Source organism: Panthera pardus, unplaced genomic scaffold (genome assembly GCF_024362965.1).
Source record: "Panthera pardus isolate Hobbes unplaced genomic scaffold, ASM2436296v1 HiC_scaffold_27, whole genome shotgun sequence".
In the NCBI taxonomy this organism is placed as follows: domain Eukaryota; kingdom Metazoa; phylum Chordata; class Mammalia; order Carnivora; family Felidae; genus Panthera; species Panthera pardus.
In genome coordinates, this window is record NW_026526843.1 from 20,608,539 (window position 1) to 20,633,562 (window position 25,024).

The window sequence follows — 25,024 nt, forward strand, 5'->3', positions numbered from 1 at the left end:
CGGAGCGCCAAGGCTCCCCCGAGGGCGGGCTGCGTGCAGCTCTGGGCCGGGGCCGCTGCACGGCCTGGGCGAGCGAGCGAGCGAGGCGGGGCGGGGCGGGGCGGGGCGGAGGGAGCGCGTGTGCGGGAGGGGGGGAGCGCGCGGGAGCGCGAGCCGCCGGCCCGGGAAGGGTGGGTCGGGGAGCGGCGGTGGCGGGAGGAGCGAGCCGGGAACCCGGGAGGTCGGCCGGGCTGGCGGGCCAGAGCCGCGGGGGGGAGGGCGGAGCGCGGAGGGCGGAGATGGGACCGCGGGAGGGAGGGGGCCGGCGGGGCGCGGCCAGGGGGCGGGGCGCTGGGACCTGGGGAAGATAAGAGCGTGCTCGCGGGGAGCGAGGGCGGGAGTGAGGGAGGGGCGGGGGACTTAGAGACCAAAGAGGAGACAAAAGGACGGGGAGGGTGGGAGGGGCATAGACAAGCGGGGATAGGGGAGGGGCGCCGGGGGACGCCTCACAGGGAGGGGTACGACTGTGGGGTGGGCATGGTGTGGGAGGGACTTAGAGGGGGACGTGAAGGGACAACATAAGAAGGCAGTGCGGGGGTACGGAGAAAGGGGGGTGGGCTGGGAGTGCTCCACCACGCTGGCCACGAAGGGGAGGGGAGGCCACGAAGGGGAGGCCGTTGGGAGGAACGGCCACACACAGGGAGGGGGATCCTGGGGATGGACAGTCCTCGAGGAAGGGGGGCCGTGTCTTCGGCAGGCTCAGGAGGGGAAGGGTGAGCAGACTCAGGGAAAGGGAGTGCTGCGAGAACCCGAGGGTGGAGGCGGATGGGCGTGTGTGGAGCGCGGAGGGCAGGGATTTAACGCTGCTGAAAGGGATGACCAAAAGACCACGGTGGGGACCCGCACAGACGGGACGGGGCTCCCAAGGCAGGACGAAAACTGCCCAGGGGAAAGTGGGACGTACGAGGGCAGGAGAAGGGTGGCGGGGGCGGCCTCGGGCTCGGCAGGAAGGCGCCACCACCGCCCTCTGCCCGTCCCCAGCGTGCCCCGCCCCGTCCGGGGGCCCTAAGGGCAGCGGCCTGGGCCGTGGGGGAGCCGAGCCAGGGCGGTACCATTCGGAACGGAGAGGGGGGCTTGGGGGGGAAAGGGAGGAGCCAGGGGTCAGAACCCTGTTGGGGGCGGGGGGGGGGCGCCACACCCTGGGAAAAAGGCTTGGGCACATCCAGAATGGACCAATCAGCGAACAAGGCCAGGGTGGCGTCAAGGGGCAGCTTTGGCCAATGGGAAGGGAGAACACTTCGGAGGTTCGGAGGAAGAAAAGAAAAAAAAAAAGCCCCACGAAACAACAATCGAATCCGTTTGGGGGCTTGAAAGGCTGGGAGTGGGCGTCGTTTATAGCACGTTCCAGCGCCTGCCGTCTCCTTTCAACGATGGGGTCGCTTGCATCACTCCCGGGCCGCGGGCCTTACACGGAGCTGAGGGTCCCGGGAAAGTAGATGAGGATTGGCCGTTTACTGGGGGGCACTTGATTGGGCGCTTCAATTTGGGGGGTGGCTGGGACAGAGGTGGTAGCTTTGTGTGCAAAAGAGTGAACGTAGGGTTATGGTCTCGTAAACGGAGGCAGGAGTGGGCACAGGTCCCTCATGCCCCCACTGGCTACTTAAGCGTCAACCAGCAAGTGGATCACAGATAATCTCAAACCAATGGATAACTTAAAAATATCCCCCTGGGCTCTAAACCCGATCGACGTATTCATTTCCCTTCCCAGCCCCAGGCTGGCCCTTGAGGGGATAAGCAATGGAAGTGACGGCCTACAGCTACCCTTGGACATTTCATAGAAATTTATGGTGTGGCTTTTGGCTAAGTTAGCCTAGGTTCCTACTGCCTACTCAGTCATTAATGTGAAACACCGGATACTCTGCATTCTTTCTTTCACACTATAAAATAAAGGCACTGGGATTAGTTACCTTTGAGGTCTAAACATTTTGGAACTGATCTGGAAAGTTGTGTGCTTGGACGACAGGGTCGTGTCGGTTTGGGGGAGGATTGTAAAACTGGTGGAGTTGTAGAACTATTAGCCCAGGGATTCCAAATGTCTGTCAAGTTCCTCAAACTGTACGTAAAATGGTATACATGTGTGTGCATTTTTCTGAGAGTTCATAACTCCCATCAAATTCTTGGAGGGGTCTGTAGACATGCAAAAATTCACCCCCATCTTGCTCTAAAAGGGCAGGGGAGACCCACATCCAAGCTGGGAGGTGTAGCACAGTAGTGGTTATGTCCTTTTGGAATCAGAGAAAGTTCCTCCAATTCCTTGTTAGCAATCTTGTTTGCAGGGACTCTTGCCATGTATGTATTTGTCAACTAAAGACAGGCAGCCTCCTCAGAGTTGAGAAGCCCATGTGAATTGCTATATAGCAGTTGCAGTGAGAGGTTGGTCTTAGGAAGTAAAAGGAATAGAGCTTTACTTCTGGAAGCTCATCTACCTCATCTGTAAGGTAAGGTAAAAACTCACCATCTTAAGAATGGCAAAATAGTGCCAACTACTCTAGACGCAACCTCTGCAAGCCTGGAGGCTCTTTCATGGAAAGAAACAATAGTAGTGACTAAAGTTGAAGCCAGCTTCAGCACCACCCTAGGGCCAGTGCAGGACACAATCCCATCGGACGGTTTGTGCATGCTGTATTTAGGTTTTTTTTTATTTTTTTTATTTTTTAATTTTTTTTAACGTTTATTTATTTTTGAGACAGAGAGAGACAGAGCATGAACGGGGGAGGGTCAGAGAGAGAGGGAGACACAGAATCTGAAACAGGCTCCAGGCTCTGAGCTGTCAGCACAGAGCTCGACGCGGGGCTCGAACTCACGGACCGCGAGATCATGACCTGAGCCGAAGTCGGCCGCCCAACCAACTGAGCCACCCAGGCGCCCCATGTGCATGCTGTATTTAGGTTCAGAGGCTAAGAGTATACAGTATTTACTATCCCTGACTCTTACACTCTTATAGTGGATTGTGTCTGATAATATATTTAAGATCATAGACTATGGTAACTTCTCTCCACTTTGTTTTAGGACTAACTATATAATCCTTGGTGAGAAAATGAGGCTTCCCTAACAAGTGTGGCTGGAAAAATGCAATGGGGAGCACCCAAAGGTGCCTTGTCTGACGTGTGACAATACAGAATACACTCCAGTTAAATAGATAAAAATGCATTTATTTCTAAAATACAGCTCAACTACACTCACAGTGTGCTAAGCCAGTCTTGGAATTGATCCTGCAGCTTGGGAGTAAAACTGGGATAATGGAGGAGCAGTTGGGGCTCCTAGTTCTGGGCACCAAGACATCATTCCTCCAGGAACTCAATCTACAGAGTTTTTCTTCAGCTGTTTTTTGTGACGTACAGTGAGTTGTTTTGGATTTCTCTGTACAACAGAGAGGTCCGACCTTGAGGAAGACCGGTAGCCCACATCCTCTGCTTTTATAGGCTTAATGATGTGCCCTGGCTTGGTGACAACTTTGGGTGTAGTCAGCTTTTGGAAGGCCCTCTGGGTGTTCCATGTAGATCCTATAGGGGTCTGGATGGTCCTTTCAAATTGCTGATGGTGGGTAAATGGATATGGAAGCACCCGCACCTGGAAAGGAAGGCAGAGTGACTTGTCACAAGCCAGACTTGGGGTGCAGTTGGTAAACTCTAATGGCAGGTAGTTTGGGGCACAGGCCACAGGTCTACATGGCTTCAGTGAGTGAAGCAACTGAGAGGTAAAGGCATCCCAATGTGCCCAATCTAACCTTAGAAGTCCCAATCTGCTTGAGGACATCTGGGAGTGGAGGGGACTAATTGGGATTAGACAACCCCCAAGGCTTACCCAACGATCTAGGAACTGAAAAACCACCCTGACCCCATTCCTGTAGTGTAGGAACGCTACACTAGCTCCAGGGCTGCTGTTCCTAAGTGGGTCTTCTTATACAATTCTGTGACTGCAAGAAGCATCTGGACGTTTGTGGGTCCCTGGGAATGTTGTGGCCCTCCTACCCTCTTCAAGCTCTCAATCTCTTTCTTCTCCTTGATAAACAGGATTTATGTTTTAAGGTTTGCCATGAATCCTGAACTATACCAGGCTGTGATGCTTAGTTAGCTTCATCCTCTTTTGGCATCACAGAACGTCAGAGCTGGAAGGGCCTAGATAATGGCAAAGGTCATCTTCCTTGGTCCCAGAATTTGGCTTAGAGAGGGGAAGTGACGTATGCAAGTAAATTGTGTACAATGAGCAGTGAATGAGAACAGAACCCAGGGTTCCTTTCCTTGCCTAGTACTATTCTCCATTCCAAACAGTGCTACTTTAGACATTTAAATAATCCTTAAACACTACCTCTGAGGGCTATAGAAGAGGGGAAAAAAACATAAGGAGAAAAATCAGGAAGTTACGAACAGTAGTCTCTGGAGATATTCAGTGAAACACTCAAGAGAAGCTGAGTACTGCCCGGGGGTCCTGATGGTGGTGAAGGACACAGATGGTCTCTAGGTTGAGGGAATGTCTTATTGGGGTAGATGACTAGATCTGTGCATGTCATGTAAATCAAGAGAAAAAAAAAACACGTAGGCAAAATATTCAGTCTTGGGAGGCTTTTCTTTTTTCCTTCAGCTTCAAGCACACTGTATTCTATTGCATGCTGGGACCTGAAGTCTATAGCTTATTAAAAAGATGAGGAAAATCAGGGAGATTCTTGGAAAACTGTCAGTTTCCTGTGACTGTATTTTTTTTTTTTTTTTTAAAGGCAAGGCTCCTAGCAGGGAGGGGTGATTTTACTGAGGTCCATGCTGCCCTTCCTGGCTTGGTGAAGCACGCTTTTTCTCTCTCATTTATCCCATAATTGCCTGTTCATTGCCTATTTTCTGGTTATAGATCTTCAAGTGGGATTACAGTGGTTACGATTCCATTTCTGCAGGGATTGGTTCGCAAAATAAGATCAGTAGAGTATTGCTGAAACGATAATTTCTTACCTCTCTTTTGTACTTATTAAACAGTTCCCCCTCTTTCTCAGAAGAAAAACTACAACTCATTTCAAGATTGTACTGGCTGGGGACAGATCTCAGGGTCACAGACTTTCAGAAGGAAACATAAAAGTCATGGAGTTCAATCGCATTCCTGAGTCCCCTCTACACATGTTCCCATTCTCCCTCTGGACCAGCAGAAAATTTTTTCCTTTTTTTTTTTAAAGTAGGCTCCTTGCCCAACATGGGGCTCAAACTCACGACCCCGACATCAAAAGCTGCATGCTCTACCGACTGAGCCAGCCAGGCACCCCACAAAGTTTCTCCTTGAACTGAATGCATTGCTTTTCCTCTAACTGCTACCTTATGTGACTGCACTCCACATGATGGCCTTCAACGTACTTGCAGACCATGATCATGCTCAAATTTGCTTCTCTTCGGTAAATATCCCTGGTTTGTCATAACACACAATTTTAATTCCATTCGCTGTCCTGAATGAGTACCGGTTTGTCTTCTTTTTCTTAAGATGCAGCTCAAACCTATAGCCTCTCAACATTATCCTGACTACAAAGACAAGTGTGAAGAACAGTAATTCTTAGTTTGGTGAGACCCAATTGCATCAGAATTATCTGGGGTACTAGCTGAAAACCCTGATTTGGGGGCCTCACCACTGCTGCAAAGATTACCATTTAAGCCTCAACCTCTTCCCAGTCAGAAATTAAAACAGCAGAAATCAATCTGGAATTATTCATCTCAGAGCCAGTCCGTGAAAAAGAGAACAGCTTTGATTCTGTGGTCAAGATCACACATCGCTCTTTACCACAGAGTGCTAGAATAATCCTCCCAAGCAAGAGAGCGAGGCAGCAAAGAATTTCTCTCTCCCTCACCTGATGAGCTGCTGCATGAACATTTCGCTTCTCATTGATAATCACATTTGGCAAATTCTTGTCTTTTCTTGGAGGACCCTCAGGGGTTTTAATGAGAAACCTGGAAAGCAGAACAGTGGGATGTCTGACTAAGAACATTAAAGACTTAGTCAAAAGGGCAGGGAGGACGCAGGAGGGTGAAGTGGGAGAACCTGGTGCACTTCTGACAGGCTTTCTTCCCTGTTCTTACCGGCGTCTTTTCTTGGCACTGGGCTTCAGGCCCACACCACCCCACTCGCCCCAGCCAGGCAGAGTCAGGTCCACGTCCTTTGGCTTACTCGCCTCCACAGCTTCCCTCTTCTCTTTTAAGAAGTCTCTGATGACATCATCTCCAGCAAAAGCTTCCTTTATCATCCGCTTTTGATCTCTCTCCTCTTCATCTTCCTGGGAAGAAATAAGAGTGAGAGCTACAGCTTGCCTGAAGAGCTATGGTTCCTGGCAAGAACGTTTAAATTTTGGGTCGTGACATTCTAGCGCCCCCTAGGGGAAAAGCGCTGAACAATGATGGTCTTGCAGTATAAGTGAATTGGTTAGCCAATCACACTTTGATTTTCTTCTCTCTAGGGTAAATCTCCCTAACTCATTGTCATAGACATAATTTTAAGTTTACAGTAAGGAAGCTGCAGCGTGGAGGAAGGAATGACCTGCGTTAGGAGGAGGAGCTCCAAGTGGCCTGGCTAGAACGTGGGTGTCCTCCGGCTCACATCCCTGAAAAGACGGGCACCAGGCACCAGGCTCCTCACTGAAGCAGTTTCAATTACTTAACCAGGGAGTCTTGGACCATTTCAGATCCCAGTGAATAAGAGCAAAACCTTGGCAATAGCTCAACAACTATACCTTTGAGTCATCCTGCCTGGGATCTGAGCAGAGCTTTGAGTGCCTCCCTCTTTCCTCTGAGGGCAGTTTTACAGTCACCCCACAGAGGGTTTGGTGGCTCAGGATTTAAGATGTGGGAATCTCAGCAGCACTCACATATTTGCATCTATTAAACTGTCACTGGGACTGGCCCGGCCCCATATTATTCTGGACCTTTCCACTACTGAAATGTGCCCCCAGCACAACACAACTTCACTGATTCTACTCCTTGTGCAAGGACACTTCCTGCCCCAGCGGTGATCCCCCACAATAGCCCATGCCCCTGGCTCTGCTCACCAGCTCCTCTATTGTCATGGGCACTGCCAAAGACTTCACAGAAGGAGATTTCGTGGTTAGGAGGTTCTGTAGATCAATCATTTGCTCCTTCTTTTTCTTTTCCTTGGGAGCACCAGGATGATTATTTGGGTTCCTCTCTAGCTGCTGCCCTTCTAACACAGACCTGGGAACCTCCTTATTTTGAAAACACCCCTCTTTGCCCAGCTCTTCTAGATCTTCCACAGTCTGTGCTCTCTCCGGCCTCTGCAGCAACAGGGGCTCCTCTTCTTCCTCAGTAGGGTCCTCTCTCTGGACTGCCCGAACTGTCCTCGCTGAACTCACTTTCTGCTTCCCAGACTGGTTTTCCTTGTTGAGTTTCTGAGACAGTGCCCTCAATTCGGACAGCACCTCCTGGCTGCTAGAATCTGAGGGAAGAAATGAAAGCTGTCAGAAAAGGAGGCTGGAAGTTGCCTTGTCAATGAGCATTTACTGAGCACACTTAACAATGAGCATTTAGGTGCTCCCATTCATGATGGGGAAGAGAGGATTCCATTCACTAGATCTCTTGGAGAGTTCACTAATCATTGCCTGTTAAGTAGCAGGCAATAGAGTTTAGTAGTTAAAGGTGGCACGTTGGGAAGCAGATGTCCTGGGTCCTATTCCCAGCTATGCCAGTGACTCACTGCATAACTGGAACTGTGGCTTCATTGCCGCACACAGTAAACCCTGCTTGGAGAGACGGCCCCAAGTTCAAAATTTTAAAAAAGTCATTTTAACAGGTAGTCTCGGAATGCAACTTCATTGCAATTTATAAAAATGTGACGATTTACTATTTGTAATTTACACTGTCATTTCCTATTTGTAAAAACCAAATCCAGCATTTTTTATCTTTATTTTGTTTTTTACTTTAGAGAGAGAAAGAGAGAGTGAGCACAGGAGTGGGGGAAAGGGGCAGAGGGACAGAGAGAATCCCAAGCAGGCTCCACACTCAGTGCAGAGCCCAACGTGGGGCTCAATCTTACAACTGTGAGATCATGACCTGAGCCGAAACCGAATCAGACCCTTAACTGACTAAGCCACCCAGGCACCCCCAGCACTGTTTATCTTAAAGCAGCATTTCACACTCTGCTGTGGCCAAGTCAAGTCGCTTGGCATTTTCCAGTCACAAGCAACATGTGAGCAATACCACTAGTTTCTGAGAGCTTGGAGGGAAATATGGCAGCGACACACTTCTAAACTCTTTTTTGCACTGACTCGAGTTGCCTCCATTCCCAAGTTCATCCTGCTCTCTAGCTTTGGCTTAAAGCCACTCTAAGAAGTTACTTAAATATGGCCTTTGGACACATGTATGTTTATTCCTCAAGGAGCAAGTGTCCTTGCTCATTTTATTTGGGGTCTACAACTTCCTACTATTTTAGGACATGGTTTCCCTGAACCTAAAGGTTTGGGAATGTTCTATTTATCTGTCATCCAAGGAAATCCAAATCCACCTTTCATACTACAAACAAGTGCTCAATACATTTAGCTAGATGACCATCTTTTGAGGCTTAGGACAACACAGCTGCTGTTCTGTGGTCCTATAAGGACTGCCGTACAATCTCAGCCTGCAGTGCGGCTTTCCAAAGTCCTCTTGGAAGTGACTGCTTGCAACTATTAATCCCAGAACTCTCTAGCTGAGAACCCAAACTAAAGGGCCTCCAACACACTCTAAATGACAGCTCTTTAGAAACAATTTTTTTTTCATGGAAAAACATTCTTGCCATCATCTGAATGCATTATTCTTACAGGAAATAAAATCAGACCCAAGAATCTGTCCAGAAAGCCAAGTGATTTCTGAATGCAGTTTCCTAAGCGGACTTTCTTGCCAAGACGGGAGCTTTCTGACCTGTCTCAAGGGTGTTAAGGTAAAATCTACTTAAGATAACACAAAATATAATATACAAATTGAATCTGAGCATTGGGTGACAATTCTAATTTACCATGTAGCTTGTGGAGTCATTCGTTCCTGTCAAGAAAGTCTCACCCCATATCGGCACATACCAACCAACATTATGAAGTGCTAAAACTGCCACTCCTACTTTACAAACAACAGAAAACCGTGGCAGTAATTTGAAGAAATTTCATAATGCCTCAAAATCCACCTGTGTCTGTGGGAATGAATGGCCTCTCAGACTTGCCATCCTACCACAGGCAGTTCTCTCGGGTTTGTTAACTCCTGCCCTTCAAGGATGGGGCAGTTTTTTCTGACGACTATAGGCTCTCAAGAGCAGAAAACATGTCCGGACACACATTGTACAGCCATGCAGATGACTGTGTGTTAAATGCCTTTGAATAAAAAGAGTTACTACGTATCAATCTTCTCTTCAGGGACCCATGGCATTCTGTGGAAGGTACCCAGGGCCTAATCACTGTGCAGCACGTGTGGGTGGACCCTTTTCCTCTCGCAGCCCGCCCACGGCACTAGCCCTGGGCAGTTCTCCATTCTAGTCCACCATAACTCACCTTTTGGCTCTTGTCTGCTCACCGGCTTGGTGTCCTGGTTGAGCTTAGCCTTTTTCCTAAGTGATCGCCTTTCCTTAAATTCGTTCAGCAAAATTTCTTCCTCTGCCCCTGGTCTTTCCTCTTCCTCACTTTCAGGAGTCTCATGGGCCACAGGCTCTGGAAGTTGCTCAGGGTCCTGGATTTTGGCCTCTTTTGTGCCGCTGGAGTGATTCCTGAGCATCCAGGGGTTCGGTCCATCTGCATCCATCTGGATCTCATTCACTGCATCAGGGACAAGGAGTTCACCCTCTTCCTCCACATCTCCCTTCTCTTCCTCACTCTCAGAGGCTGCCTGGAGTTTCTGCGTCAGTTCTTTGTTCCTGGCCAATTGTTCCTGCATAGCCTGGCGAGCCTGGAGGAAGGAGTCACAACACGAGTGCCTTGTCATTAGTGACTGCAACAACACCTCTCCTGGTCCATTTCTTAAAGCTGCCTCCTCTCAATTTGACTTAAGTGTTTCTTACCGATGCCTGTTTAAACTGCACATATACCACTGTGTTAATGGCTATGGAATCAAATGGGAGACAAAGTCTTTGTCCTCAAGGAAATCAACATATGAAACAAGGTAAAAAAACAAAACAAAACAAAACCACAACGCTCCTCTACCCTTTAACTGGACTTGCCTTCAATGCTGTTTCCCTTTCATCTCTCCTTTTCCACCTTGTTTCTGGTTCTTTTCCTCTCTGCCTTAGAGATTTTCTGATGCCTTTTTAGAATCCTGCTTTTCCATTCTTCCTCAGGGCTCTTCCCCAACTCTGCTTCTGCTAGCATCCTTATGGACTGATTTTCCTTTCTGTCCTCCAATTCCATTTCTTCTCTCACCCTGATGGTCTCTTACCTCCAGGTCATATTTGGCCATAATTGCCTTTGACTTTGCCCATTTCCCACTGTTCTGGTGCTTAAGGCTCATTCGCTCCTGGAAAGAAAGGGCACAGTGAGATCCTTACCACTTTTTGGGGAAAGCTGGTTCAAGGGGTAGGGGCAAGAGGCAGCCTCACCATCATTCTGGCCTTTTCGATTTTTTCCAATTCTTCCAGTGCTGCAGTAGGATTCTCCTTCTGCAGTTTCTCAAACTCTTTTAGGGCTTTCTTGGCCTTTCCTTTCTTCAGAACCTTACGATACCTACAGGGTAAGAGGGCAGAGACTCAGCTGAAACACTGATGCCACACACAGAAGTGTCCCCGCTCCCCAAGGAGTTTCCCTGTGCAGGGGCTAGAATGGACATCACAGAGCTGGCTGACTGTAGGGAACCAGTTTGGGACCTGAGAGGACTGGCAAGCCTCTCAGTCCGTGCAGCCCCCAGGGGCACACCTCTGCAGAGCAAAGAGTCCCCTCTGCTTCTAGAGCGCAAGGCAAGAGTAGAAGAAGTTCCAAAGAGGCAAAAAGGGAGGAAGGAAGCCCTACTGGCCTCAACAGCTGTAGAATTCAGAGCTCATTCTGTAGAACCACTCCGTGATGTCCTGGAAGGGAGAGAAAGTAATTGAACAGTCCTCTTTTTAGCAAAACCAAGACTGAAAGGCAAAGCCAGAGGAGAGGGCACTACCGAAGCAGGCAAAACTATGAGGTTCGACTGAGAAGAAAAAAAAAAAAAACCTAGTCATTCCTATTTGGGACCTCTTCTACATGACCCCAGTTACTAGGTCAAAGGTTCTTTTCTAAGGACTCATGATTAGCCGCTTTACTTTCTTTCAGGGAGTCCACGGCCAGTTCAATAAGGGCCTCCTTACTTTTTGCTCTTGATTTTCTTTTCTCTTCGAGCCCTGGCCTCATAGTAGGACTGCAGGGCCCGGGCCCTCTGAAGCTCTGCTCGGCGCATCTTAGCCTATAATGAATGACATTTACAGTGACTCCTGGGCTTGAGAGCAAATGCTGGAAGGAACAGAGCAAGTCTGGGCGTATAATAGGGCCTATTACACTTACCTCTTCCAGGCTCATGGCTTTGAGAGAGGCCTTTTCCACGGGAGTCAGTAAAGGGTCTGTCACTGGCTGCTTGTTCTTATGGAGGAGGTTAAAAACTTCCTGCTCCAGGGGAGTCCTTGCCTTAAGGAGGTAACATAACATTCGCAGTCTTAAACCATGCTCCTAGTCTCTCTGTTTACAATCCTACGACCATCCTACAATCCAACACATTAATATAATGGGAATCACTAACTGGAAAGGATTGGCTGTTACAGCAAGAGAAGGGGTTCCAGTCTCACTGTTCAGCTGTGTAGGATAAAGCCTTATTTTCTTCCAATTTAAGACAACTTCAGCAACTGGATTCTGAGGCTACTCTTTAATATTACTGAAGGGATCACTCTGTTCAGATTACCAAAATATGTAAAACAGAATACCATTCTCTTAAGCATCAAAGCAGGATGCCCTTAAGGTAAATACTGGTAGGACAGAAGAACATCAGTACCAAATTGTCAGTTTTGATAGTGGCAAAACAAAATGGTCCCTGTATCATGTATATTTGAAGCATGTGTGAGTATTACTGTATTGTTAGGAATCTAAGACTCCTATAAGCCTCCCTTAAAGAATATTTCTAGAAGAAAGGGGAGGTTAGGTCTTAGCTCCCTGACAGTTCAAATTTAACTCTAGCCATTTTCTAACTTTGGCTCCAATTCCTTAGTTTACAGTTAACTTTGCATGCTAGGTAGTCTCTACATATGAATGAATGGACTCTAAACCAGTTACTCCATATGTCAACAAAAGATGCTGTTTACTGCTTGACTGATACTGTGTAGGTGGCTAAAATGATCAGGGCAATTGTGCCACGGTCCACTTTGGCAAAGCACAAAGACAGCCGTACGCAACAGAGCCAGTTTCTAACCTTGTGCATATATTATATGTGGTTTTCTTCAACAGCCATATACATCATGGTCAGCATTAAACTTACAAATTTCTGGACAAATGCATAAACACACATCATCACACGTTACACGGTGCTATTGATTTAACCATAAACCTATTCTACTGAATAGTAAAGGTGCATGTTCTTTCATTTTTAGTATTTGCCAGTAGTGATCAATCACAGGCTACAAAGTGATTTATAATACACTGTTGTAATCTCCTTCCAATTCAATTTTGCAAACATTTATTGATTGGAGCTACATTCCGGGCACTTGTGCAGGGCACTAGGAATACACAAATAAGATCATTCCTGTCCTCACAGAGCTCACAGCCTTTCAGAGGGAAGAGACGCATGTACCATTAGCAATGTAATCGGTTACATGGTAGTTATATGATAGAAGTAATCACAAAGGAAGTGAAGAATTTATTTTGATTTGGAGGTGGGTTGGGCTTGGGGAAGGACTTTTTGAATTAGGCTTTGAGGCATTAAGTACAACTCTGTAAAGGTGGGGGATCAAATGGAGATGAGGGTAAATAAAAACATATCTATGGAAAAGAGAGATATGTAAGGGAAAATGTGTAGTCCAGGGTAACCAAGACGCTAGGTCCTTCTGTCTTGTTCTATAAATGGAGAGCCTTTTGAAGGACTTTAAGTGGGAGAGTGACACTCAGTTTTGTGTTTTGGAAAGAAAATTCTGGTGACTGTGTAAGGATTATGTGTGAAGTGCCCAATGATGGACGAAAATGAAAATCAGAGGAGGAACCAGGGGTCTGAGAGCCACTGCGGACAGAGTTTACAGGAGCAGCACACCATGTGGGCTGGGAAGGGGCAGCAGTTAAAGGGAGGAGGAGGAAGAGGAATCAAATGGCTGAGGTTTCCAACCCGAGGGACTGGGGTAGGGAGTTATGCCATTGACTGACTTACAGAATGAAGGTCGCGGCTCAGGGTTTGGGAGTCTGGGGAAGGAAAATGCCAAGATGACTTTGTTTTGTGTGAAGTTTAAGGTGCATATGGGAGACCCAGGTGAGGCTTACTGGTCACATGGAATATGGGACTGGAGCTCAGAAGGTGTTGAGAGTGACCTGCAGCATACACAGGTGACAGCCAAAAGCCATGGAATTTATAGAGCAATAAGAACTAACAGTCGGATACATAAAAAATAATCAGGAGTATGTCACCACAGGAGCCGAAGGAGGAGAGCTTTTTTTTTTTTTTTTTTTTTTTTTAACTAATGTGATGTGTCAACAGTGTCAAATAGGCTGAAGACTCAAAGGGCTTGGGATCTGGTGATTCAGAGGCCTCTCACTAATGCCCTCGAGAAGAGTCAGTGGGGTAGTCGGGAAAAAGGTGGGAGAACGGAGGAAGCAGTGGAGACCAGCTCTTCCCAAAGCATGTGCCTCACCAGCTAACAAGATTTATTTTTTTAAGGTGCAAAATGAAACTTATTTGATTTTTGTTTGTACACTCTGGACTAGAGTAGGTCAGAGGGGTTTCTTTAGTGTCTTCTCATAACCTTTAAAAGGCTAGTATATATCATGAGCTGCCAATCTCCAGCAGGGGCACGCAACATTTTCTAGCAATGGAACCCTACCTTTTTGAGGGCATACTGAAAAACTAAAGTTTTGAGAACACTTTGGGTAATGCTAGTATAGGCTGCTAGAGGGAGGGAAGTTACCTTACATCATTTCTAGCACTTCTCAGTTTACAAATGCTTTCTCATGCATTATCCCATTTAAATCTTCTTGGAGTGAAATGGAATTTTAGGAAGCTGGGCCAAATGATAGTGCAGACTTTTTGGATCCTTAATCTCCAGAGTCCTTGGTACTTTGCACTCTCTAAGCTATAAGAAGACAGCGCAGCTGCTAGCCAGAAAGCAACCTCTGACCAAGCGTTTCCTTATTGCTGTGTGCCATTCTGGCCTAATTTCTTCAAAACGAATCTTCCAATAAATGGTACAGTAGATTCACGTACACCATCTGGGGGCACTCCACTCAGTCTTGCACAGGGAGTTTCTGGAAAGCAGAGGCTGTGCCATTCTTAGTGCAAGCTACTCCTCCACCGTCTCATGTTTAATAACCAGCCAGGCATTTTCCAGCTATCTCTAAGATCACACTGTCATTGTCATTTGCAGAACAATGCATAGTTGTGCACTACTTTTGTGATTAAAAAAAAACAACAACAAAAAAAGCTAAGGTGGGGCACCTGGGTGGCTCGGTTGGTTAAGTGTCCAACTCTTGATTTCAACTTGATTTCAGGTCATGATCTCGCAGTTCTGGGTTCGAGCCCTGCATCAGGCTCTGCTCTGACAGTGTGGACCTGCTTGGGATCCTCTCTCTCTGCCCCTCTCTGCTTGCGCATGCGCGTGCACTCTCTCTCAAAATAGACATTGAAAAACGTGTGTGTGTGTGTATATAAATACAAATATATATATATATATATATATATAAATTTAAAAAACAAGGTAAACACGAATATAGCAAACTCTTAGGTTAACAACAAAAATCTTTGGTTACTTCTAAGTGAGTACAGGGGTAAAAAACCATGGATGGGGGACAAGGGTAGGGTTAGACTTTTCACTCTGTATCTTCTATACTTTTTATTTTTGAATCCTGAAAATTGTTATTACCTCTTATTTTTTTCCTAAAGTCTCCCTTCTATCCCGCAGCCACACTTTAAACCTGATCTCTTTTTCATGTGGAAAAGGAAGCATCCGAGAAAGAGAATGGTAGTGACTTCAACAACAATATGAGAAACAGAGCTTATCCCCGTAATAAGCAACAACTTGCTCAATGTTTAGCTATGGCAGCAAGCCATGTTTACTTTGATTAGCTTTAATTAGCTCAACTTCCCGACACATAGAACACTATTATTTCTGGATTCTTAGAAAGCAGAGAAGAAACATAAACAGGGCATCTATCCATGGTTTGGGCACTGCTGTTTTTGACTATTCCTACTTAAAACAAAATGCCCCATTATAGACTCCATAACCAACAGTGTATTGGAAAAGAAAGTAATTGTACTGAAGTTGTTCACAGAATAAAAGTTGAGACTTTGGGGACCAACATAGGATTACCAACGAGGCCATAACTACTGTTCCACCCCCAGTCCCATCATTAACTACTGCTATCATTTCATAAAGAAAAGCTATTTCAACACTATTAAAATGGAAAGGATAACCTCATAATAAAGAAGAGCTGCTAAACTTACATCTGCTACTCTCACCATTATTCTTTTGCTTCAGACGCATAAAAAATTTGCCAAAGATCAGTGTTTGGACAACCCAGCTCTAAGATACCTTTTTTATTTTCTGCAGCTTGATCATAATGAGTTATTTGCTAAGATTCTTGTCATTATTCACAATACGTTACATTTTAATGTGGGATTCCTTTACAAGCAAACTTTAGTTCTACTGCTCACACATAGTCCTACCAAGGCTCATTAATGCTGCTGAGCTCCTGATTTCCTGATTTGCCCCAGGTCAGAATGTGGTTTTAAAAGCTTTCTAGAGGCACCTGGGTGGCTCAGTTGGTTAAACGTCTGACTCTTGATCTTGGCTCAGGTCATGCTCTCATGGCTCATGAGTTCAAGCCCCGCATCAGGCTCTGCACTGACAATGTGGAGCCTGCTTGGGATTCTGTCTCTCTGCCCGTCACCCTGCACATGTGCTTGCTCTCACTCTCTGTCTCTCAAAATAAATAAATAAACTTAAAACATTTAAAAAAAAAGCTTTTTTAAAACTGGGGTGTGAAAAAGAAAACATCCATGTTCCCTCGCTACCGGCAATCACGTTTTCACACAAAAACATGAAAATAACCACATGTTGTGTGCTACAAATGGCTGACGGGTGACTACAGAGCTATTCTGACTCTTCCGTGACTGACAATGAGTCCTGCTACCCCCCTCCCCCTTCCTTGCTTGTGACACGAAGAGACCGCAGCTGAGATTTTGGCCTATGAGGCCCAGTCACATGGATGGCAGGCAGTGCACCCTCATCCGCCCAGGTGCAGCTCCTTGTGTGCGCTCACCTTCCAGCTGCTGAGCACATGTTCGATGGGAGCGAAGGCTGACTGCTCTTTCTTCAGGGGAAAAACCAGCTGCTCTGCTTGCCGGTTCTTCACAACGATGGGATCCCATTTGGAGAGAGCTTGTGAGGTTTTATTGAATGCCACTTCTCTGTGGATCTGAAGCAAAGTACACAAAAGGAAAGAGCCACGAAATTAAGCGTTGAACTCAAAGGACCAGCAGAGAATTAGGAGCCAATGTTTCTTAGCCCAAGAAACAGTCAGCATGCTAGAGACTAGCTCTTGCTTACTCCTGAGGATGCATTTCCCCCGAGATTTGTTTTAATCTCTTCTGTGGCAATCACGATTTGCCCTCCCCCCATTTGTCAGGCTTTTCCCCTCCTTCCCTTCTTACCCTATTTTTCCTTGTCAGTCCAATTTCTTCCCCTTAATGGATCATTTTCTCTATAACTCACCCGCTCAACTGCTTCTTTGTTAAGAGGTAACTCCACAGTCTTCTTTGATTTGACTCTATTCAGTTGCTTTTTCACAGCAGCCAATGAGGATGAAGTTTTAACAGGCCCAAGTAGATCTGAAAGGACTAGCTTTTCTCCTGATCCTGCAGAAAGGCCAAACTTTCTGGTCAGACCGAGAAAGGAGGCAAAATCTCAATATACCATAGGGAGATGCCTCCGTAGAAAATGCTGGTAGGCAGGCAGATGTGCAGGGAAGCAGGAATTCTCTTTAACTGCCAGCCATAGTGACACCATCATTCTCCTACATTCCCATATATGTTAGAGGATGGAAGAGAGGAGAAAATGATTTATTTTAAAGTCATTTGCTTTTTTCTTGGTCGTTCTGCTTCCACTTCTGCCTCACTGCCCTTCATTCTTCACACAGCAGCCAGTTAGATTTTCAAACTGTAAATCATGGCAGGTCAGGATTCTGCTGAAAATCCTCCAGTGGCTCCCTTTGATATTTAGAATTACATCATTCTAAAGGACACGGCCCAGCCAAACTGAAGCAGCCAGTCAGTTACTTCACCGTCTCCCCACTTGCTCTCCCCCCTAGCATGGTAAACCCCAGGAAGCGGGTCTCCTGTCTTATTCTTCGTAGTAGCCCCAGTATCTACACTGTCTTGAAACTAATACGTAGTAGAAGTATATTAAGTATTTGTTGAATGAATAAGATTGAAGAATACATTGTTATTTGTTCTGAGGGGTTACATTAGTGGTTACTAGAAGCACAGAACTCATTAGAGCTGCCTAAACTGTGGATATGGTGATAAGGCATCTAGACTTGGTATCAGGTTAAAATCCCAACTCTGCAATTTACCAGATCACTCATTCACATTAGGGGAGGTATTACTTGCCCACCCAAGGGATGAAAATTGGTTCTGGAGGCAGGGGAGTGGTGAAAAAAAAAATCTTAGATATTTTCAAGTTTTTTTTTTTTTAAATTTTGTTTTAACGTTTTATTTATTTTTGAGACAGGGAGAGACAGAGCATGAACGGGGGAGGGTCAGAGAGAGAGGGAGACACAGAATCTGAAACAGGCTCCAGGTTCTGAGCAGTAAGCACAGAGCCCGACTTGGGGCTCGAACTCACGGACAGTGAGATCGTGACCTGAGCCGAAGTCGTCGCTTAACCGACTGAGCCACCCAGGCGCCCCAGATATTTTCAAGTTTTGTGTTCCTCTAAAGCTCAACCCTATTCACCAAAATCTTATTCCTTAGTATTTGATTTCCCTGTTGTGGGAGTGGGGATGGGAGTGGGGAGGGAGGGAGGCAATCAAAAACAAATGTCCAAAAAAAGGTTTCTCAGGGAACAATAAAGGAAATGGGTTGAGGAACACTGCAGTAGGTGAAGGCCCTTGAGTAAGTAACTTGATTTCTCTGAACTCCGGCAGATTATCTGCCTGTCCCAACTCAAAGCGCTGTAAGAACTGAAATAAAAATGAAGCCATGAAGCAGCTGTCTTCATTCGTGTCCCTAGACCCTAGAAGTAGCTCATCAGTGGGAGACCTTGACTGTAGCCTTTAGGGCTTTCTCTAGAATTGGAAGAAACTCAAGGGGATCTGACTACCTATATTCACCCACTCACAGGTAAGTATTTATGGTATGATCCATTAACCACATCAAAAACAGTTCCAGGCGGTGGGGGTGAAGCGACCATGATGCTTTTGTAACTCTACAAGCTCCATATACTGATTACTTCCTTTGTTAACTTACCTTCAGAAGTGACATTGAACTCTGAAACCTTCAGACTAGCCTCAGATCTCTCAGCCAATTTCCACCTGAAATTAGGCAAAGCAGAATATAGTAGGAATGAACACATTTTTCTGGAGAACAAACACTTCTCTCTTCAAAGAAGGCTTTGGTTTCATGTATTTCTCTTTTAGAATCAGGTTTTGTCACAAAGAAACCAGGAAATCTGTTCCTATCCTGGACTACGTAGTCTAACCATCTCTCTCTTTTTTTTTTAACGTTTTATTTATTTTTGAGACAGGGAGAGCCAGAGCATGAACAGGGGAGGGTCAGAGAGAGGGAGACACAGAATCTGAAACAGGCTCCAGGCTCTGAGCTGTCAGCACAGATCCCGACGTGGGGCTCGAACTCACGGACCGCGAGATCATGACTTGAGCCGAAGTCGGCCGCTTAATCGACTGAGCCATCCAGGTGCCCCACCATCTCTTTTTTTAAGTAGGTTCCACGATCAATGTGGGACTTGAACTCATGACCCTGGAATCAAAAATCAGATGCCCTACCAACTGAGCCAGCCAGGTGCCCCTAACCATCTCTTAGTGTAGACTCAGCCCTTCAAAAACACAAGGCAATATTAGATAGGCATAATGGAAAAGGTACTGGGACTTGGATTCAAACACACCTGGATCTGAATCCTGGACCTGTCACTTATGAGCAAAGTGACTTTGGGGCAAGTCAATTACCTTCTCTAACGGCAATATGTAGTGCCTAGTCAATGCTTCAAAAGACTATAAGTTTGGACTAAGAATTAAAATGCACAAAGGCCTAACACAATAATAATTACATCACACTTACTGTATGCTGGGCATTGGCTTAAGATCTTTACATTTATTAACTCATTTAAATGTCATGATGGCCCTCTGATGTAGGTAATATTATTAATCTTATTTTCTATTTGAAGAGTTGAGGTGTAGAGAGGATAAAAATTTGCCTACACGGTCTGTCTTCAAAGTATGTGCTCTTAATAATGATACTGACACTTGTGTCTTCATTGTCTTAGGCACTCAATAAATGTTTTTTTTTTTTTAACTTTTTATGTAATCTCTACACCCAACATGGGGCTCAAACCTACAACCTTGAGATCAAGATTCACATGCTCTACTGACTGAGCTAGCGAGGCACCCCACCACTCAGTAAATGTTAGCTGCAGATCTGTCTCATGGAATCAGCTAGTTATAGCCTGTCCAAACAGATGGGAATGTTACCTATTCTTTCCATCAAGGGAACTGATTGCTTCCAGAAGCTTTTGATGCTTTCTCTCTCCATCAATGTCCCCCTAGAGACAGTAAAGGAAAAACCATCAGAACAATAATGAAAAGGAAAAGACAGCATGGAAATTGAGGCCCATATAAAATTTTTTGCTGTTTTGGTCAGTGAAGAACTGGGGAATCAGCTGAGGTCTAGTGTGCAGGCATTCAAGCTGAAACAGAACTGCTTCAAAAGCCAGACTCCCTCATTATGAGGACCACAGTGCCTAGTGATCTGTAGCTAATGTCATGCTTCTGTCTTAATCAGTCTTGAGAAGAAAAGTGCTATGAGAATGTTTCTGTATAGAATATATAGTACGATCTGACACAGAAACATTAATGTCAAAACCCCCCACAATGTAAGTAGTTTTGTCAAGAGAATAAACAGAATTCCTATAGCATCTGTTGGAGAGTCAGCCTAACTATGTGTATTTTAGTCAGACACAGTCTGTTACTTATGATGGTTTGTTTGACTTAGGATTTTTTGACGTTATGATGGTGAGAAAGTGACACACATTCAGTAGAAACTGTATTTCAAATTTAAATTTTGATCTTTTCCAGGCTAACAATATGTGATATGATTCTTGGGATGCTGGCTGGTGGCAGCGAGCTGCAGCTCCTGGTCAACCACATGATCATAGGGGTAAATAACTAATACACTTAGAACCATGCTGTACCCATACAACCATTCTACTTTTTATTTTCAGTAGTCAATGAATTACATAAGATATTCCACACATTTATTATAAAACAGACTTTGTGTTAGAGGATTTTGCCCAATTGTAGGTTAATGTAAGTGTTCAGAGCAAGTTTAAGGTAGACTAAACTAAGCTATGATGTTCAGTAGTTAGGTGCATTGAATGTATTTTCCACTTACGATATTTTCAATCTATGATGGGTTTATCAGGATGTAATCCCATCTTAAGTGGAGGAAGATTTGTAATTACGTAACTCTATAAAAATCCAAACTTGGGAAATACGGAAACCATATAATGAAGACCATGTGTTTTGTTCTTATACACTCAACTATACTTAGGCAACTTGGAAACAGTGTATCTTATAGTCTTTCAATTTCCATAGCACTTAATACAGTAACTTGTACATGAGATACTATATTACTTTGTAATTTATTTGCAACACCATAACAAATATAAACAATGTTGCCATAATTTTTCTTTCCAGGAAAGTGCTGTCTATCCTAATTGCCAGGCAGAAGGGGTACCAGAGAAGGCAGTGTAGCAGTTGCCACCCACCTCATCTTCACTGGGGCTCAAGGGGTAGTCTTTGGGCAAATCCTCTAGTTCTTCCTGTTGGCTTAAAGCCAGAAGGCTGTTAAAGGAGACAAAAGAGAAATATTATCAATTGAAATAACTTCTATTAAAACAATCTCCAAAACATAACTTCAGTTTTTAAGCACAGAACAGCCCTGTTCCCTGGAAGAGGCACAAACCAAACAGCATGGGCATCTTTGGAAATTTGTCAAGACATTAAATTTAGCCTGAAGTCAGGCATCAACCCCAAGGGGTGAGCACTGGGTGGTGATACCCCTATAGAAGTGCATGAAATGAAAAAGAGGTAACCCTTTTCAGTGATTGGTATTGCATTTTCCACGGGCATCCGGGAGGCTGTAAAAATGTCAGACTCTAGGTAAGGTGACAGAAGACACTGTTGCTGGCCCTTGAGGCAAGGCAGTTTCACCATTAATATTCCTAAGCATCCTCCACACGGAAGACACCTTTATAGGTACAACTTACTCAAAAGTGACAGAGTTGATCACTTGTTCCCAGAAATGGGGAAAGAGGGAATTGGACGAAAGCAGCCAAGTAAGCTATTTTTCCTGGGGCTTCCTCGGCAAAGTAGATGCTTAACTAAGGAGACTGGTACCCTGAACCAAATTACAGACTCTATTAGTACCTAACAGTATATATCAATCTTTACAAGGCAACCTTTACTAAACGGATTATATTTAGTGACACTATGGGGGGGAATGAAGCATCAGAGGAGAAAAGGACTCCTATCAGCAAAGGTTTCCAGAATAAGGGGTATTTATAACGCAGGCACTCCCCGTGCCCCAGCGGCAGCAGCAGAAAAAGGAGTCACGTGACAAGTAAAGTACAACAAATTAGCTGGACAGGGACAGGCCACATCAGGACCAAAAGGGATGAGGCTAAAAAGCTGCGGAGCGGAGGGAGCGAATTAAATGAAATTAAAAGGACTTTTCACGGATGCTATCGCGAAAATCGTAATGAATGGTGAGGTCTTGGAAGAGGAACAACTGTTGTCTGTTAAAAGACAGCTTCCACTTAGCAGAAGCCGGGAAACCCGGCCCCCAACGACACCCACAACCCCCGCTCCGGTCTTCACCCCTCACCTTTCCGCAACCCCGGCCGCGCTCATCTCGGTAGCCTGTCTCTCTCACATGGACCAGGAGCGGAAGCCGAAAGGAAAGCAATTTCCGTGCCGGCCGCAAAGCAATTTCTGCTTCCGCCAATCACGCGCTGCGCGTCGCGTCACTTCCGCTCCACCCCACGGCGTGCGGGGAACCGGAGACGCTTGGGGGGGGGGGGGCGCTGCGGGAAACGGGGAGGCTGGAGAGGAAAGCCTGTCAGCGGGCGGAGCTTTGCCTCCTCTCCTGTCCCCCGCCCGCCGTCCTCTCTGGCGAGCGTCGGTGTCCGCGCTCGGGTTCCTGCTTCCCGCACGGTCCAAGGTGGATGAGCTTAGGGCGAGGGCGCTGCGCTGCCTGGGACCGGCTGAGCCTTGGTTGTCGCCACCTGATCCGAAAGGAAAGGCTCCAGCGCCCATTCGTGTTCCGCAGCGTCCTGCGAGCCCGCCGCCGGGCAGCTCGAGGCTTTATCGAGGGCCCGTGAGGTCTCCAGCCTGTGGTAGGTCCCGGAGATTGAGCAGTGGACGGAGCAAGTTTCCTCCCCTGCTAAGGAAAAACGCCCTTTCGTCTCGTGCCCCCTTGTAATTGCAGCTCCAGGTTCCTCCTTTCCTGCGTAACGAAGGTTCCTCCAAGAATCTGCTGGACCGGTGGCTGCAACTTCCTGACCTCCTGTCAACTATTAAGAATTTTTTAAATAAAAAAGTAGAAAAGTCGTATACGAAAACATTCTTGCTATTTTAAGCCACTTCCATTTTGCTTTCGCCCCACTAGTACACTGAAACCGCTCTGAACAAGATTGTCACACCCTAGGTTGCTAAATAAAATGCTGACTTCTCAGTCTTTGTCTTCCCAGAACTTTGTGTGGTATTTGGTACTGTTGGTTTCTTTTCTTACTCATATTCAGTTCATGTTTTTGACCATTTACCATGTGCCAGGCCTCTAGGCTCGAGGGTACATTGGTGCACAAAACAGACGTGTTCCATGGCTTCACAGGACTGACTTTCTAGTGGCATTAAAGTTAAATTTGTCGTTGTTGAAATTCCTTCCTGGGATTGCATGACACAGCTCTCTCCTAGCATCTTAGCTTTATGGACACCTCTGTCAGTCTTCTCTGCTGGATACTTTTTCTGTACTTATTCCCTAAATGATGATGTTCCCCAGGCTCTGCTCTCAGCCTGTCTATTCTGCATGCTCTCCTTAAGCCTTTAACACTTGTATGAGAACTCTAAAATCTCTACCTCTAGCTCAGATCTCATTCTTGCTCCAGTCTAGCTCCAGACTACTATCTCTGATTGCCTCCTGGCAGTCCTTTTGTCCCACAGACACATCAAACATGAGGTGTCCAATAATTTCTATCTTTTCCACCAGAGTTCCATATTTGGCACCATCCCTTACTAGTTGGTCAAGTTAGAACTCAGAGTCACCTTTGATTCCTCTCTATGCTTCATAGCTGCTCCTCACATTGTTGGATTTACATTCCCAATCTCCCTCTTGAACCTTTCCATCATCATCCATTAGACCCTTGCAATTTCAAGCCTGTGGTACTGCCATAAACTGCTAAAGGGGAGCATTATAGCATATTGATGAAGAGCATGAGCTATGAACTGGACTCTCTGGGTTTTCTTTGAGTTTATTTGTTTGAGAGACACGCAGCATGCGTGGGGGAGGGGCAGAGAGAGAGGGAGAGCTAGAGACTCCCAAGCAGAATCCCAAGCAGATTCTGTGCTGCCTGTGCAGAGCCCGATCCCAGGAACCTCAAGATCATGACCTGAGCCACAACGAACTGCTGGACGCCTAACTGGCTGAGCCACCTAGGCGCCCCTGGACTCTCTGGGTTTTAATCTTATCTCTACCACTTACTAGCTTTGTAATTCTTGAATGAGTCACTTCTCTGTGCCTTTGTTTCCTCATCTTTAAAGTGGGTATGACAGTACATTGGGTAGTTGTGAGGACTAAGTGAATTAATATACATAAAGCACTAAAATGGAAAGCCCTTAGAATAATACCTGTCACACATTAAATGTTCAATAAATGTTAGCTATAGTAATTATTTTGTACTGACTTTTCAGTCTTTAGTTTCTCCTCATCTAATCCTGTAAGTCTGATCATGTCACACCCCTACTGAAAAGATGCAGATAGACCCTCATCACCTTCAAGATAAAATTTTAAAAATCTCTAGTCCTTGTCTACCTCTCCAACCTCTTTGGAATTGTTTGCTGCTTCCCCCAAGGCACTCCAAATTATAAATATATAAATTATAAATATAAAAATATAAAAATATAAATTTATACATATATTTAATGTTTATTTTTGAGAGAGAGAGAGAGAGAGAGAGCAAGTGGGAAGCAGCAGAGGGCGAGAGGGAGACACAAAATCTGAAGCAGGCTCCAGGTTCTCAGCTGTCAGTACAGAGCCCAATGCGGGGCTTGAACTCACAAACTGAGATCACGACCTGAGCCAAAGTCAGACACTTAACTGACTGAGCCACCCAGGAACCCCTCTAAATTGTATTTTTATGGACAGACGATGTTCTCTTAATCTTATAGAAAGTACAAATAAAAGCATTTTAAGAAAACATTGACTTTTTTTTATTGATCTATACTTAATCTAAGTAAAGACAGTGTGTTTGCTATGCAAATGCAGCCTTGAGGCAAGTTCCCTAGGTACTCCCCTTCTCCAGCTCTAACCAGATTGCTGCCCCCTTTCCCTCTTATGTAGAATTATGG

General features: G+C 45.7%; 1 protein-coding gene across 3 annotated transcripts; it reads right to left on the reverse strand.

Annotated features, from left to right (window-relative positions):
• Nucleotides 1-3,170: 3,170 nt before the first annotated feature.
• On the reverse strand, nt 3,171-22,448 carry UTP14A (UTP14A small subunit processome component). Of its 3 annotated transcripts, none has more exons than XM_019427023.2 (15): nt 22,287-22,440; nt 21,169-21,244; nt 19,874-19,944; nt 18,636-18,700; nt 16,882-17,024; nt 16,430-16,585; nt 11,489-11,608; nt 11,296-11,390; nt 10,567-10,690; nt 10,407-10,484; nt 9,530-9,920; nt 7,049-7,452; nt 6,087-6,280; nt 5,858-5,957; nt 3,171-3,609 (listed from the first exon to the last, which is right to left on the reverse strand). In XM_019427023.2, the coding sequence occupies exons 1-15, from the start codon at nt 22,310-22,312 to the stop codon at nt 3,337-3,339; spliced, it is 2,316 nt and encodes a 771-aa protein (XP_019282568.2). In that variant the 5' UTR covers nt 22,313-22,440; the 3' UTR covers nt 3,171-3,336. The 3 variants fall into 3 exon arrangements, 2 of the variants coding, with proteins under 2 accessions (XP_019282568.2, XP_019282569.2); XR_008418390.1 differs by having other exon boundaries at nt 3,501-3,609; nt 6,179-6,280; nt 22,287-22,445; XM_019427024.2 differs by lacking the exon at nt 5,858-5,957 and having other exon boundaries at nt 3,427-3,609; nt 22,287-22,448.
• Between the last annotated feature and the right edge of the window lie 2,576 nt (nt 22,449-25,024).